The sequence below is a fragment of the Drosophila obscura genome, unplaced genomic scaffold (genome assembly GCF_018151105.1).
Source record: "Drosophila obscura isolate BZ-5 IFL unplaced genomic scaffold, ASM1815110v1 contig_185, whole genome shotgun sequence".
NCBI classification, from domain to species: domain Eukaryota; kingdom Metazoa; phylum Arthropoda; class Insecta; order Diptera; family Drosophilidae; genus Drosophila; species Drosophila obscura.
This window is the reverse complement of record NW_024542773.1, coordinates 481,681-494,604: the sequence shown is the minus strand read 5'-3', so window position 1 is coordinate 494,604 and position 12,924 is coordinate 481,681. Positions and strand designations below refer to the sequence as shown.

At 44.1% G+C, this 12,924-nt stretch overlaps 2 protein-coding genes across 3 annotated transcripts; both read left to right on the top strand.

Moving 5' to 3' along the window:
• Nucleotides 1-756: 756 nt before the first annotated feature.
• On the top strand, nucleotides 757-2,173 carry LOC111071678 (doublesex- and mab-3-related transcription factor 2). Its single transcript, XM_022363153.2, has 2 exons — nucleotides 757-1,198; nucleotides 1,863-2,173. Exons 1-2 carry the CDS (start codon nucleotides 757-759, stop codon nucleotides 2,171-2,173), a joined length of 753 nt encoding a protein of 250 aa, XP_022218845.2.
• Nucleotides 2,174-2,546: 373 nt separating this feature from the next.
• Nucleotides 2,547-11,792, top strand: LOC111071712 (alanine aminotransferase 1). Of its 2 annotated transcripts, XM_022363194.2 has the most exons (8): nucleotides 2,548-2,718; nucleotides 2,865-3,004; nucleotides 5,551-5,872; nucleotides 5,983-6,121; nucleotides 9,344-9,433; nucleotides 9,498-9,760; nucleotides 9,828-10,651; nucleotides 10,721-11,792. In XM_022363194.2, exons 3-8 carry the CDS (start codon nucleotides 5,559-5,561, stop codon nucleotides 10,867-10,869), a joined length of 1,779 nt encoding a protein of 592 aa, XP_022218886.2. In that variant the 5' UTR covers nucleotides 2,548-2,718; nucleotides 2,865-3,004; nucleotides 5,551-5,558; the 3' UTR covers nucleotides 10,870-11,792. The 2 variants fall into 2 exon arrangements, with proteins under 2 accessions (XP_022218885.2, XP_022218886.2); XM_022363193.2 differs by lacking the exon at nucleotides 2,865-3,004 and having other exon boundaries at nucleotides 2,547-2,718.
• Nucleotides 11,793-12,924: the final 1,132 nt, after the last annotated feature.

Below are 12,924 nucleotides of genomic sequence, written 5' to 3'. Positions count from 1 at the left end.
TATTCAACTGAAGAATCCAAAAATCCGAATCAGAAAAGTGGAGAAAAGTAAAAAATATATAAAACACTTTTTTTTGTTGTTGTTGTTATTTTTCATACAATATAATTGATTGTTTGCTAAACTAATATTACAAGAACTAGTTGAAATCGTGTTGAATTTGTATTTATATAGAACTATATATACATGCATATACAAATACATATAGGGGCAACTACATACATACATATATGTATAAGATAATGAATGCTACAAATTGTTAAACCAATCAAAAATAAACCAGAATTGAATTATGCTCGTATTTATGATACTGCTATGGGACTCGTGGACGAAAGCAAATCAATATGCAATTTGACTAGAGCCTTTGTCCAAACACAGATGTGGCCGCTGCGGACGAGGGGGGCTACACTACAGATAGAGATACAATACTGATGCTGATGCTGCTGCTGATGATGCTGATGCGAGACATCTGTGCCGCCATTGGAGCGTCTATTTTTAGGGGCAGCGATTAGCAGCCAATGGCAGGCAGGCCGAGCATGGCAGGGCAGGGCAGGGCAGGGCAGACCAGACCACTTGACGCTGCCGGAGCTGCTCCGACCGAGCAGACTGTCTGTCTGCCACGGAGGAGTCGGTAGTCTGGTAGTCAAGTAGTTGCGGTCGCTGTCGTCGCTGGCTTTGACTTTGGGTCTTGGGTTTAAATGTTCGCCACTCTCCCGCGATCCTTTCAGTCGATCGTTAGCCGCGACCGTGATAGCAAGGATGAGCCAGATATCGCTGAAGGAACGCCGCCTCCTGCGCACACCCAAGTGCGCCCGCTGCCGCAACCACGGCGTCATCTCGTGCGTGAAGGGCCACAAGAAGCTGTGCCGCTGGCGCGAGTGCTGCTGCCCCAACTGTCAGCTGGTCGTCGATCGCCAGCGGGTGATGGCCGCCCAGGTGGCCCTGCGCCGTCAGCAGACAATGGAGGCCCTGGAGGCATCCGCCCAGACATCGCATCCAGCCACCGCATCCAGTAGCGAGGGCGAGGAGTCCCTAACTTCAACGTCGCCACCACCACCTCCGCCTTCAGCAGCCGCCTCCACATCCACATCCACATCCTCATCAGCCACGCGCCAGGCACTGATTGCCCAGAAAAGGATCTACAAGCAGCGACTGCGCAACCTGCAACAGTCCACTTTGCACATCACAGCAGCCATGGAAGGTTAGTAAGAGATCCCATCCCGTCCGATCATACCCCATCCCATTCCATCCCATCCCATCCCATCCACACTTGCCCATCGCCATGCGGTGCCAGACTGTCTGGCTCGGCGACGAGTAATTGGAGATCCTCTCCATCTCCGTGTCTGTCGGGGCACACAGGAAATGACTGATTCCCTGCAACAACAATGACAACAGCAAGTTATTAAAACTCGAAAGAGAAACAATGGAAATTGGATGCCCTGAAATGTGTGCGGTACGCACGCACATTTCCAATCACTTGAACGGACGGACGGACTGTCCGCACAGTCGCATTCTGTAAGTGGATACGCGACCAAAACGGAAAAACCTCTTGAGACGAAAACACAATGTGGCAACACCAACAAATGACTTCACTTCGTACTGTTATTACTGTTCTGTCCTCCATCTGGTTTCCAAGTAACTGCAGAATCTCCCAATTTGGTGCCAGGCTGTCTGGACAGTGTGTCTGTGCCGTGGACCAGGCCGAGGGCCGCTCATATTACCCGAAAACAACAAAAAAAAAACCCCCGACCCAATAGGATTCGGGCGGCTGAACGAATTACGGCAATTTGTACTCCGTCCGCCACTGATAACGCCCCCACATTGCACCGTTACTTATCCGACTCTCCTTGTGTTTGTCTTTGCAGAGTACAAGCAACGGTTTCCCACGTTCAGCTCTCCGCTGATGGAGCGAATGCGCAAGCGACGCGCGTTCGCTGATCCGGAACTCAACTACGCCATGGAGGCGACGCTGGGCGGTAACGCCCTCTATGCCGCTGCCGCTGCTGCTGCTGCTGCAGCCATGCATCAATCGGGGCCGCCACTGCCACCGCCGCCGCCATTCACAGCTTCCATCCCAATCACAGCCGTCACGATACCCACGCCGCCCGCACACGCCACGGCAAAGAAGACCAAGCTGAGCTTTTCAATTGAGTCAATAATGGGCATTAGCACGTAGCTACTCACTTATGTAATTCTTAAAGCCAGGCGCCCTTTGTACATATACATATAGCTATAATAGTTAAGGAGAGCACAATTTTTTTTGATTCGAATTAAGTTTCTTAGGAAATAAAACAAAGGAATTGAAACTACGCGCCCTATTTATCAGAACCGATGCCCGCGAAACTTTGAAATTCGATAAGCGAGCGCTGCCAACCCGCGAAAACGCAGCGTTGCGTTCGGTTTCTGTAATCGGTATTTTTTTAAATTTATCGCTTGGCGCACTTGAAAACAGTGATGTGAATATTTCGCACTGGGCCAATAAATATATAAATGCAACAAAAGCAAACACAAGAATAACAAAAATAACAACAAGGAATCGTATGGTACACGCTGTTGTCTAAACATTTGTCGAGCAAGCGATTCCCAGTACGGTACGGGACAGTTTCAGTTGCTTCAGCGGAATTGGAGCGAGAGGCAGAACGGCCAAGCTTTGATTTTCTTATTGGAACATTTAACCGACCCGACCATAAACACACTCATACATACGCGAGCGCGCGCCAGGTACGACACGCACACAAACACACCATATATTTATTATGTACATATACATATAGGGATGGTGTAGATAAGTTTATTAATAAGTTTAAGTTTTCCCACATTGCTTGTACATATTGTTGAGTGTTTGTGTTTCTCTTTTGATTTTTGAGGGTCAATCTTTTGCGTCCGTCCCAACAGAGCAGTCCGTTCCGCCGTTCGCTGTAGCAAACATTTGGGATCATTAGATAATCGGGAGAGGAGATAATAAATAAACGCTCAGCGCCCCCCGCAACACCACCCCATCTTCAAGGTGAGTTGCAACGTCCGAGAGGAGGAGGAAAAGTGTTGCATTCGGCAAAGAAAAATCGATCGAGCTCTGCCAACGTGGAGGCTGACGGACGCTTCGCTCTTGAACTACATACACACGAGCAGGGACACACACCACACACACACACACACACACACACAGGCGACAACATTCTTATTGGGCCAAGAAACGAGCCCCGCCGACGTTGCTAACAATCCTCCTCACAGTGCGACGCTGTTTCGTGAAAGTGATTTGTGGCACGTTCAATTGTCGCCAATTTCCGCCTAACTGAGGCTAAGCTTACTGCTTATGGTGCCCCGTTTAGTGTTTTGCGTGACGCCCTTAATTGATTTGCGTGCTGCCAAACAAAGTGTGTCAATTATCAGGTGAAGCGGCATATCCAAAGGTTACCTACATACCTCCAACGATCGCCGCATATTGTGTTCCCGAGCGTGAAGAAAGACACAAGGAGAGAAAGGAGAGCTAAAAATGTACGAATGTGACTTGAAGGCCGGCCTAACCTTATGTTATTCCACCATGCGCGACTGTGAACAGCCGAAAATTGTTGCTCTGCTCCTTCATTCATTGTGTTGTGTATTTTTGTGTCTGTCTCTCTGTCTCTGCCTTCTTTTGTTGTGTGTGTGTGTGTGTGTGTGTGTGTGTGGTGGGTGCGTAAGTAAGACGGTTAGCAGCTGTTTAGCAAGCAATTAGCAGAAGCTCCTGCTCTAACATTTCAATCAACTTGCCATTTGCTGACGCCACACCCCCTCTCTACGCGCCACTCTTGCCGTGGATTAGTATAGAGTTTTAATTAGTTTCAGTTGTTATCATCCCTATCTTATCCATTGCATAAGTGTTTGCCGTGCGGCCCAGAACAAATCATTTTGAACACAATTTCGAGCACAGTGAGAGCCAGAAAAAGATAAAAAGAAGGAGATAAAGTTTTCGAACTATCTTTAGACCCAACATCCTTTTGGTTCTGCTTTGAATCCGTTACTATCCCTTAAAGCTAACTTCCATTCAAAACCCATCCCACTCAATGAGTTCTGTTCAGTTTCCTAGCAAGATTTCCCAAGTATCCATTATGCTGTTTTCACTGTAGTTCATCCATTTATTGGCACTTCAATTGTTCCTTATGCTGTGTTCCTGTTCCAAGCAATCGATTTGAAATCGTTCCCTGGGTTTTCTTAGTCAGTATCCCCTATAGCTGATTATGTTACATACATATGTATGTACTTATTGTATACATACATATATACAAATTTGCATGCCCATTAAAAATAAAGAGACCTTCTTTTTGGCTCTGCTGTGCTCCCATCAATCTCTAACCGGTTTCAAGTGCGTTCCGTTCCGTTCCTCAAAAAATATTCTTCCCCAAGCCGAACCGAACGAAACGTGTGCGAGAGATCCAATGGGCAAACAAGTTCTCAGGTTAATCAGCCGGCTTCGGGCTTGTTCCTAAAGAAAACAACAAAATCCCGCTGAAGGTACACAAAAGTGTACATATGTACATATAGCCACATATGTTTTGTGCCATATAGTATTATACATATGTATACAACATCTAGAAATTCGCTTTCGCTAATACGAAAACAAAACATTCGGTGGAATGGCTGATTGACGCTTCATTTGAATGCGCATCAGTTGTGCCACATTTAAAAACATCTACACCAATATTCAGCCGTACGATTTCTGGCCATTCTTTTTAATGATTCTTTGTCTTGTTTTTGCTTGCTTGTTTTTCCATTTGTTTCTTTTTGCCAGCTTGCATTACGCAACTGTCGTTTCAAAGTGCAAAAAACAATGTTTAAATGTGAAGAACATTTCTATATGGATCTGTAGAAATCGGAACATGTTTGTATGTATTGTACATGTGCGAAGCTTGGCCTACGTACGTCACTGATAAGAGGCCCCCGGTCTGGCTCAAAGTCAAAAGTACATGCTCCTTACTGATAGGGCAATGTACGAGAATAGCAGCAACTCTCGTCCAGTAAATAAAGCCTACACAAACACCACCCAAAAAAATTAAGCCTCTGGAAAAAAAACTATCACAGCAATAATGGGCTTGCGATTATGAAAGTGTGAGATTCAAATTTAAATTTCAGTTTAAAAAATGCGCGCTCGAATGCAGCTGTCAGCTGGGGTTCGTTTCTCCGCTAAATGTGCATATGCACTGCCAGCGGCAAATTTAACTGAACTGTTAACTGAGGTGGAAATGAGCGTGTTATATCTCTGAGCAATATAAACCACGGACTTACCAAACATACGCCCAATAAATATATAATCTACTTATTTTATATTGATAAGCAAACCATTTTATTGAGCAGTTTCTGCCGATAACAGTGAGAGAGAGAAAGAGAACCGGCATACCGACTCTTATAAATTGTACGAGTGCGTTATACTCTTATACAAACGCACCCCTCCACAGCCGACGCGCTGAATGTATTCTGTTTTGTTTTCTTCCAAGAAATAAAACAGAAATCCAAAATATATTGCATATCAATACATCGATATATCGATATATATTTAACATTAAAATTTAATTTCAGAGAAGAGAATGAGCCGTCTGCTAATTAACAAGCCCAGCGCCATGCAACGTGCTGCAGCCACAATGTCTGGCAGGGCCGCCTCCGCCTTGCCACTTCGGCAGCCCTATCCACAGCAGCAGCAACAATCCAAATTGACGCCCAGTGTCGTCATTCGACGCTGGAAATCGTTTATACATAGCGTTCAAAAATCCGCAACAGCAGCGTCGGCAGAGCCAGCAGCAGCAGCAACACCAAGCATGACTACAACGACAGCGACGTCGAACCGCAGCCGCATTCAATCCGAAGCTTTTGGGGGTAGACATTCACCGTTTGACGCCCGTCGGTTAGTTGTTCCTCCTCTTGTGCTTTAGGCCGTGTCTAAGAAGTGAAATACATTTTAATAACTAAGTGGGAACTCTCCGCTTTTTCACTCCTCCTCATCCGCCTCCTTAGTTCGTTCTCAACTAGCATCAAGATGCCAGCGAAATGTCTGCAACTGGAGAACATCAATCCGAACTTCATCACCATGGAGTATGCCGTGCGTGGTCCACTGGTGATACGTGCCGGTGAAATCGAAAAGGAGCTTGAAAAGGTGAGTGAGCTGGGCGCCTGGCGGCGTGTATAATTAAACACCGCCACGTTTAATGCGCCGTGTCAGCTCTTCCAATTTAATGGCCGTCAAAAGCCCGCATTTATTGTCTAAGCACGCTATGTATGTATATGTCCAAAGTGTTAGTGTCGTAGTGAATTTGTGTGTGTGTTCGCTCTGTCGCCCTTTTCTTTACGCTTCAGCAGACGGGAATTCTGTACCAAATCATTCACTTACTGATGCAGGCAACTGCAACTGCATTGCGGCCACCTGTTGGAGGGGGTTCATTCATCGACATTCGAAAAGAGGATGTGACTTTTTCATCCCTATATCAAAGAGACCTATCAAAAGCAAGCCCCAAAACTGGTAAAGTCGTAACCGAAATGTTCTTTATCTCAAAGAGATATGCTTTTATGGGTGATAAAAATATAATGAAAATTAGAATGAACTTTGAAGTGGGATAAGAAGAACAAAAAAGCCAAAAAAAAAATACATCGTTTCATATCTGAGCAATGAAATCTATTATGAATGATTGCCGACGGAGCTTGCCTAATCCCCACTTTTGCTTTCAGCTCAAGTCGCGTTTTTGTGTATTTTGTGTTACATACATATGAATGTATGTATGTGTGTGTGTATGGGAAGTTTTTAATTATTGTTAATTACATTTTGCCGCTTTCAATTAGGGGCAGGCTCAATAGAACGACCTTCAACTCCCTTTAACTTGTGCTTACATAACAAGCCAAGAGTGTGTGTGGGCGGGGAAGGGATGCTGTCTGTTATCAGTGCTAAAAGAATGTGAGAAATCAAAACAGAGACAAAACATGCGCATAAGCTTTGAAAGTGTGTGTGTGTTTGTATGTTTCATACATACATACACTCAGCTCCTGCTATTCCATTCTCTTTGTACGTTTGTACCGTTTGTTTTGGATACTTTAAGCAGAATTCTCTTCTACCCAAGCGACGGCGCACATTGACCCACAACATATATATGTGTACATTGTACATGCATACATATTATTATACTTAAACATACATATGTTTATATGTACTTACACGCCTAGGCGATGCATATGCATATGATCCATCCATTGTTTGTTCCCGCGCTGACTTTTCACAATTTGTGTTTTAATATCGCTGACAGCTTGTTCACGTTCCCCTCGCTCCGCCCCCGTTGCGATTGATTTCCTTATACGCCTGACTACTGATTCGATTCGTCTTGTGATTTTTTTTTTGTTCTTTGTGCTTCTATCAAATTCCTTTCGGCCTGTCGCACAGCCACAGGATGAAGCAGAACGTTTTGGCCATTTGCCAAAACCATGCGGCGGCGTGGCCCAAGGCAAAGTTGACAATAGTAGCAGCATTCTTATCATTTTCATTTTGAATTATTTTTGCTTGTTTGTCGGGGCTTCTTGAATGCATTGAGTGGATTATGCGATGGGGGGTCTCCCTATTACCTATTACCAAGGTCACAATACCCTGTTCCGAATAGATTACAAGGGCATATTGTAGCTGGTGATTAAATAATATTTATTTTATCATAGTCAGAGTAGTGGGTATCCCACAATCATAGTGTCGGCTAAAGTAGCTAGCTTTCGAACTTGTTTTCACTTCCATTTGACATTCGGCAAATTGTTATTACATATTATTATTGTTATGGCTCGCTTAAAACGATAAGATCGCCGATTGGGCTCTCCTGTATGATTATACGACTCTACCTTATACCATACACAATACACATACCTGCTATATACGAAAGCATATAGTTATCAATTATATAGCAGCCACTTAGAACCAAAAAGTTTGTTTACAACACACTAAAGTGCAAATTGATTGGGCCGCCGGTGGGGAAACTGTGAGATGTGTATGTATGTATGTATGATCTATATGATGGGTTGCTGAATATTTACTTAGAACATTGTTGCAGTGGACTCTACTCCAATATTTAGATTGGTATTTTTCATACTTTATACTTTCCAGAGTCACTCGCCATAATCAAATGTTTAGATAAAGTAAAAACTGAAACTAGCTGCAGCCTTAAATATATAAATCTCAAGAGGACAACCTGAATTGATACGCCTTCGCTCGTACAATAAACATTAACAAATACACCCCCACAATAAATATTGTACAGTATTCGTGTGCAATCTATAATGAACTCTGCAGACTTGGCAACACCTTTTCTTTATCAGCAATTTAACGAAATGGAAAACGAAAATATGGTTCGATAAGGTGGGCCCGATCTCTCCACACCCCAAAGTACGTTTACGCTGGGCGAATGTTTGCGGTTTGGAATTTAGAAAAAAATGTAGAGCGTTCCCTTGTTGTTCCCGTCGCTCGCTCTCAGCCCGTGATGTACAACGAATTCCTCAATTATTTAATATTTACACTGACATGTACTACTACGGGATGACGTCAACGACAACGGCAACGCCAACGCTCACTTGCAGCGCCACAAAGGGGCCAGTATTTTACATATCCATTACTTGGTCACCCATTTGAAACCCCCTTCCCAGCAATTGTGTGGTAAATTGCCCATTCGAGCGGAGTATAGTAACCCAAGCCACCATCTATAATGAATGCAGGCCGCCGGCCCCTGCGAATGCCCTGCAAATTGTGTGTTAGATCGCTGACAATTTCTTGGCAAATTATTTCACCCCGTGTTCCAGGCAGTACAGGGAAGGGAAGCGTTGTCGCATGTCTCTACTAAGTAGCAGGTTCACCCCCAGATATATGTATATGCTAATAGACTTGATGAGAATACGACTCAGTAGGGCAGAAGTTTATTTTGATGCACTCCCGCTACCGCAAATCCATATGTGATTGGAATCCAAAATAGAACAGGCGATGATTTTATTTCAAGGTTATCCAGTAATACAATTAATGGATACGCGGATAATTATCAGCAAAAAAAGGCACTCTATTCCTCGTTTGTTTGCTTTTATTTTACGACGACAAATAGATAAACCGATTGACTAGCCTGTCCATCGATGGCAATCGTATCATAAATAATCAATGAAAGCACACAAGTCGTGTGCAATTACGGGGTTAACCAATTTGGTTGGGAGGGGTGATGTGTGTTTTTATTGTGTGTCCCTCCAATTGAATGTAATTTGCATGGCAAAGAGAGAACGAATTAAAAGCTCATTTGATACGCTTCGGGCGCATCCGACATTCATTCAGCAAACCACTATAATTTCCCTTTCGTTTGATTGAATTTGATTGCAGGGTGCCAAGAAGCCGTTCGACCAGGTGATTCGGGCCAATATCGGTGATTGCCATGCCATGGGACAGCAGCCGGTGACGTTTCTGCGTCAGGTAGGGTTCAGATTTGGATAGAGTCCAGTCTCCAAGATGCTTATCTGTTGAATCCCCATTACAGCTGATGGCCTTGACATTCGAGCCCCGCCTACTGGACTCGCCCGATTATCCCGAGGATGTGAAGAAGCGCGCCCGCGCCATTCTTGCCAACTGCCAGGGCCACTCGGTGGGCTCGTACACGGACTCGGCTGGCCTGGAGGTGGTGCGTCGCCAGGTGGTCGAATATATACAGAAGCGTGACGGCGGAGTGCCCAGCGATTGGCAGAATATCTATCTGACCGGCGGTGCCTCGCCCGGTATCAAGAGCATTCTCTCGCTGATCCAGTAAGTGGTGCCACATTCTTGCAGCCTTTTTCTAATGAAACGAACCTCTTGTGTGTTTGTGTTGCAGTGCTGAGGTGGGAGGCAAGCCACCTGGCGTGATGGTGCCCATTCCCCAGTATCCGCTGTACTCAGCCACCATTGCCGAATATGGCATGGACAAGGTCGACTACTATTTGGAGGAGGATTCCGGCTGGAGTCTGAGCCGCAAGGAGCTGCAGCGCTCCTTCGATGAGGCCAAGAAGGCGTGCAATCCACGCGCTCTGGTCGTCATCAATCCGGGCAATCCCACCGGTCAGGTGCTGACCCGCGACAACATTGTCGAGATCATCAAGTTTGCCAACGACAACGGGCTGATTCTGCTGGCCGATGAGGTGTACCAGGACAACGTTTACGACAAGAACTCCAAGTTCTACTCGTTCAAGAGGGTCGCCTACGAGATGGGCGAGCCCTACCGCAGCCAAGAGCTGGTCAGCTTCCTGTCCACATCTAAGGGTTTCCTCGGCGAGTGCGGCATTCGCGGCGGCTACATGGAGGTGCTCAACCTATGCCCCCAGGTCAAGGCCATGCTCACCAAGTCGATAACGGCTGCCCTCTGCAGTACCACCGCCGGCCAGGTGGCCGTCAGTGCTCTGGTGAATCCACCCCAGCCCGGCGAGCCCTCGTACGACCTATTCCAAAAAGAGAAGAACGCCACCCTGGCGGCCCTTAAGGAGCGCGCAGAGCTCGTCCACAAGACGCTCAGTAGCTTTGAGGGCTACAAGGTGAATCCCGTTCAGGGCGCCATGTACGTGTTTCCCCAGATCGAGATCCCACCCAAGGCCATCGAGGCAGCCAAGGCCAAGGGCATGGCTCCCGATGTTTTCTACGCATTTGAGCTCCTCGAGACGAGCGGTGAGTTGTGCACTGCCGATGGCACCGCTTGGCACCCAAAATAATCTCATTTCTTTGCCTCTCTTATAGGCATTTGCATTGTTCCTGGCAGCGGATTCGGGCAAAAGCCCGGTACCTATCACTTCCGCAGCACGATCCTGCCACAGACGGACAAGCTGAAATTGATGATGGAGAAATTCCGTGTATTCCACGCCGATTTCATGAAGAAGTACAAGTAGATGGAGACACACTGCTTGTATCCCTTCCCTAGACCCTTCCTCCTCCTCCTGCCGCCTGCCTGTGTTAAAAGTGTCTGATCCCCCCCTCCACGGCTAAGGATTATCTAGTTTTTTTTTTGTTTTGTTTTTTGTTACTATGATAATTGATAATTATTTGCCATAGACTTCTACTGTTTCTCTGCTCTTTATTATTTTATATATAACAAATATAAACATAAATATAAATGTGTAACATTTTTACATACATAAATATGTATTTCTGTGCTAAAGAACTGCACGAATCCACATAAAATGAATCTTTACTTTGTTTCAAACAATTTTTTATATTGATCTTTTGGTTCAGTGATTTTTATATGTTTTAACAATGTAAAAGCAGTTTTTCTGCCTTTTTACATATATATTATCCGAATATTGTAATTATTGTGTATATTGTGGATTCATTCAGTTCTCTAGTAGATGCTATATAGTCCTGTATACTCGATAGCCTTCCATAAATGATTTGGCTGCTTTCACCATATTAATTAGTCGTTAACTAAACTGTTGAATTTTATGTAGCCTTACGTTCGGATATAGAAAAGATTTGTGTGCCGATCCTTGATTTGATTCTTTTGCGCATGCTTTAAGTGAGAAGGGAAACAAATCCAAGTGATTTGAGGGGAGTGACAATAATTTTGTTAGAGCCAAAAATTTGTTTATTACTTTCGTTGGCCGAGCGAAAAAGAATGCGGATATTGTTCTATAGAAAAGTTGTGTTGCATTATAAACAACATTACATACTCGTTCATATATGTCATATATGTGCATATCCCCCGGTTCGATCACGAATACATATTATGTAAATGTCTTCAAAAGTCATTAATATTTGGTAAAAGACAAACCAAAACATGGAACTATGGAAGTAAATAAACATTAATATTGTTAAACTTTTACTGGGAACTAAAGGAGGAACTTAAGGAGGAAATATCTTTCACTGTATAATCCATCTGGTTCTGTCGATGAAATATGTAACAGCTTAAATAATTTATTTCAAAGTCAATGTTATGAATGGTATCTAACTTTAAGCTAAATTATTATGTTGGTAATGTGCCGGAAGAAAATTGAATAGTCTCATGGTAGACAGTTTGAAATTCAAAGTAAAAGTCTCATAGCAGCCAGAAAAAATAGGTTAATGACAACCAGCTTTAATAGTTTCTTAGCCACCAGCTTGACATGCCTGACAGGTGTGTGTGTTCATGCATATAGCTTTAATAGTTTTATATTTATTAATTTAATTTAATTAATTAATTAATTAATTTATTTATTACAAGTTTCAAAGAGGCCAGCTTGAATGTTAGCAGCTAGTTATAAAGTCATGGGCATGGCATGAGGTCTATGTCGTTGTGGTTTGGGGTGTAATTAAGGGAATATTTGACGGTCAGTTTGGCTGAGATGTCAGCAGCATCTTTTCTTTTGTATGTGACTTGAGATGTGGTTTCTGCCTGAGCTGGCGTAGTAGAAGTAAAGCAGAGGGAGTGAGCAGTGCCAATCGCATGTTTTCCTCGTTTATTTCGGCAGATTTTTATAGCTCCTGTATTGCAATGATTTCGATAAATAGAATCTATGAATACAAAGTACAAAGATGACTTCAATCCAGTTTTTATTGTTGTTTTCTCGTTGGATATGCTGTTACTAGTAATGCCACCTGCTTTGGACCTTCTGTGTATAGGAAGTTGTGTTTGAGGAGAGATGTTTCAATGGAGTGAAAGAGCTAATGGAAGACTATTGGAGGGGCTGTGTTTTTCTTGTACTGGCAGAGGCTAATGTTGGAACTCTGGGCATTTGGTGTCCAGGAGGCTGCGGTCTGGATGCTGGTATTAGCCGGGCAGGGTGCTGGAGGAAGAACGTTCAGAAGCTTATATCCCATCATTGCTGAAAGACTTTGTGTACATATGTACATAAATCTATATACATATGTATAAATTTACGGGGTCCGAGATTATTCCCTCTATCCTCTCAAGGGTACTTTAATAAAAATACCCGCACCAAGCCGAGAACAGCGATACCATTACGTATCAT

Excerpts from the sequence above, each read along its gene's own strand:
- LOC111071678 (XM_022363153.2), top strand. The coding sequence starts at position 757 with ATGAGCCAGATATCGCTGAAGGAACGCCGCCTCCTGCGCACACCCAAG. Across the intron at positions 1,199-1,862 it reads CATCACAGCAGCCATGGAAG|AGTACAAGCAACGGTTTCCC; the intron begins GTTAGTAAGAGA and ends TTGTCTTTGCAG.
- LOC111071712 (XM_022363193.2), top strand. The coding sequence starts at position 5,559 with ATGAGCCGTCTGCTAATTAACAAGCCCAGCGCCATGCAACGTGCTGCA. Across the intron at positions 5,873-5,982 it reads TCACCGTTTGACGCCCGTCG|TTCGTTCTCAACTAGCATCA; the intron begins GTTAGTTGTTCC and ends CCGCCTCCTTAG. Across the intron at positions 9,434-9,497 it reads CGGTGACGTTTCTGCGTCAG|CTGATGGCCTTGACATTCGA; the intron begins GTAGGGTTCAGA and ends TCCCCATTACAG.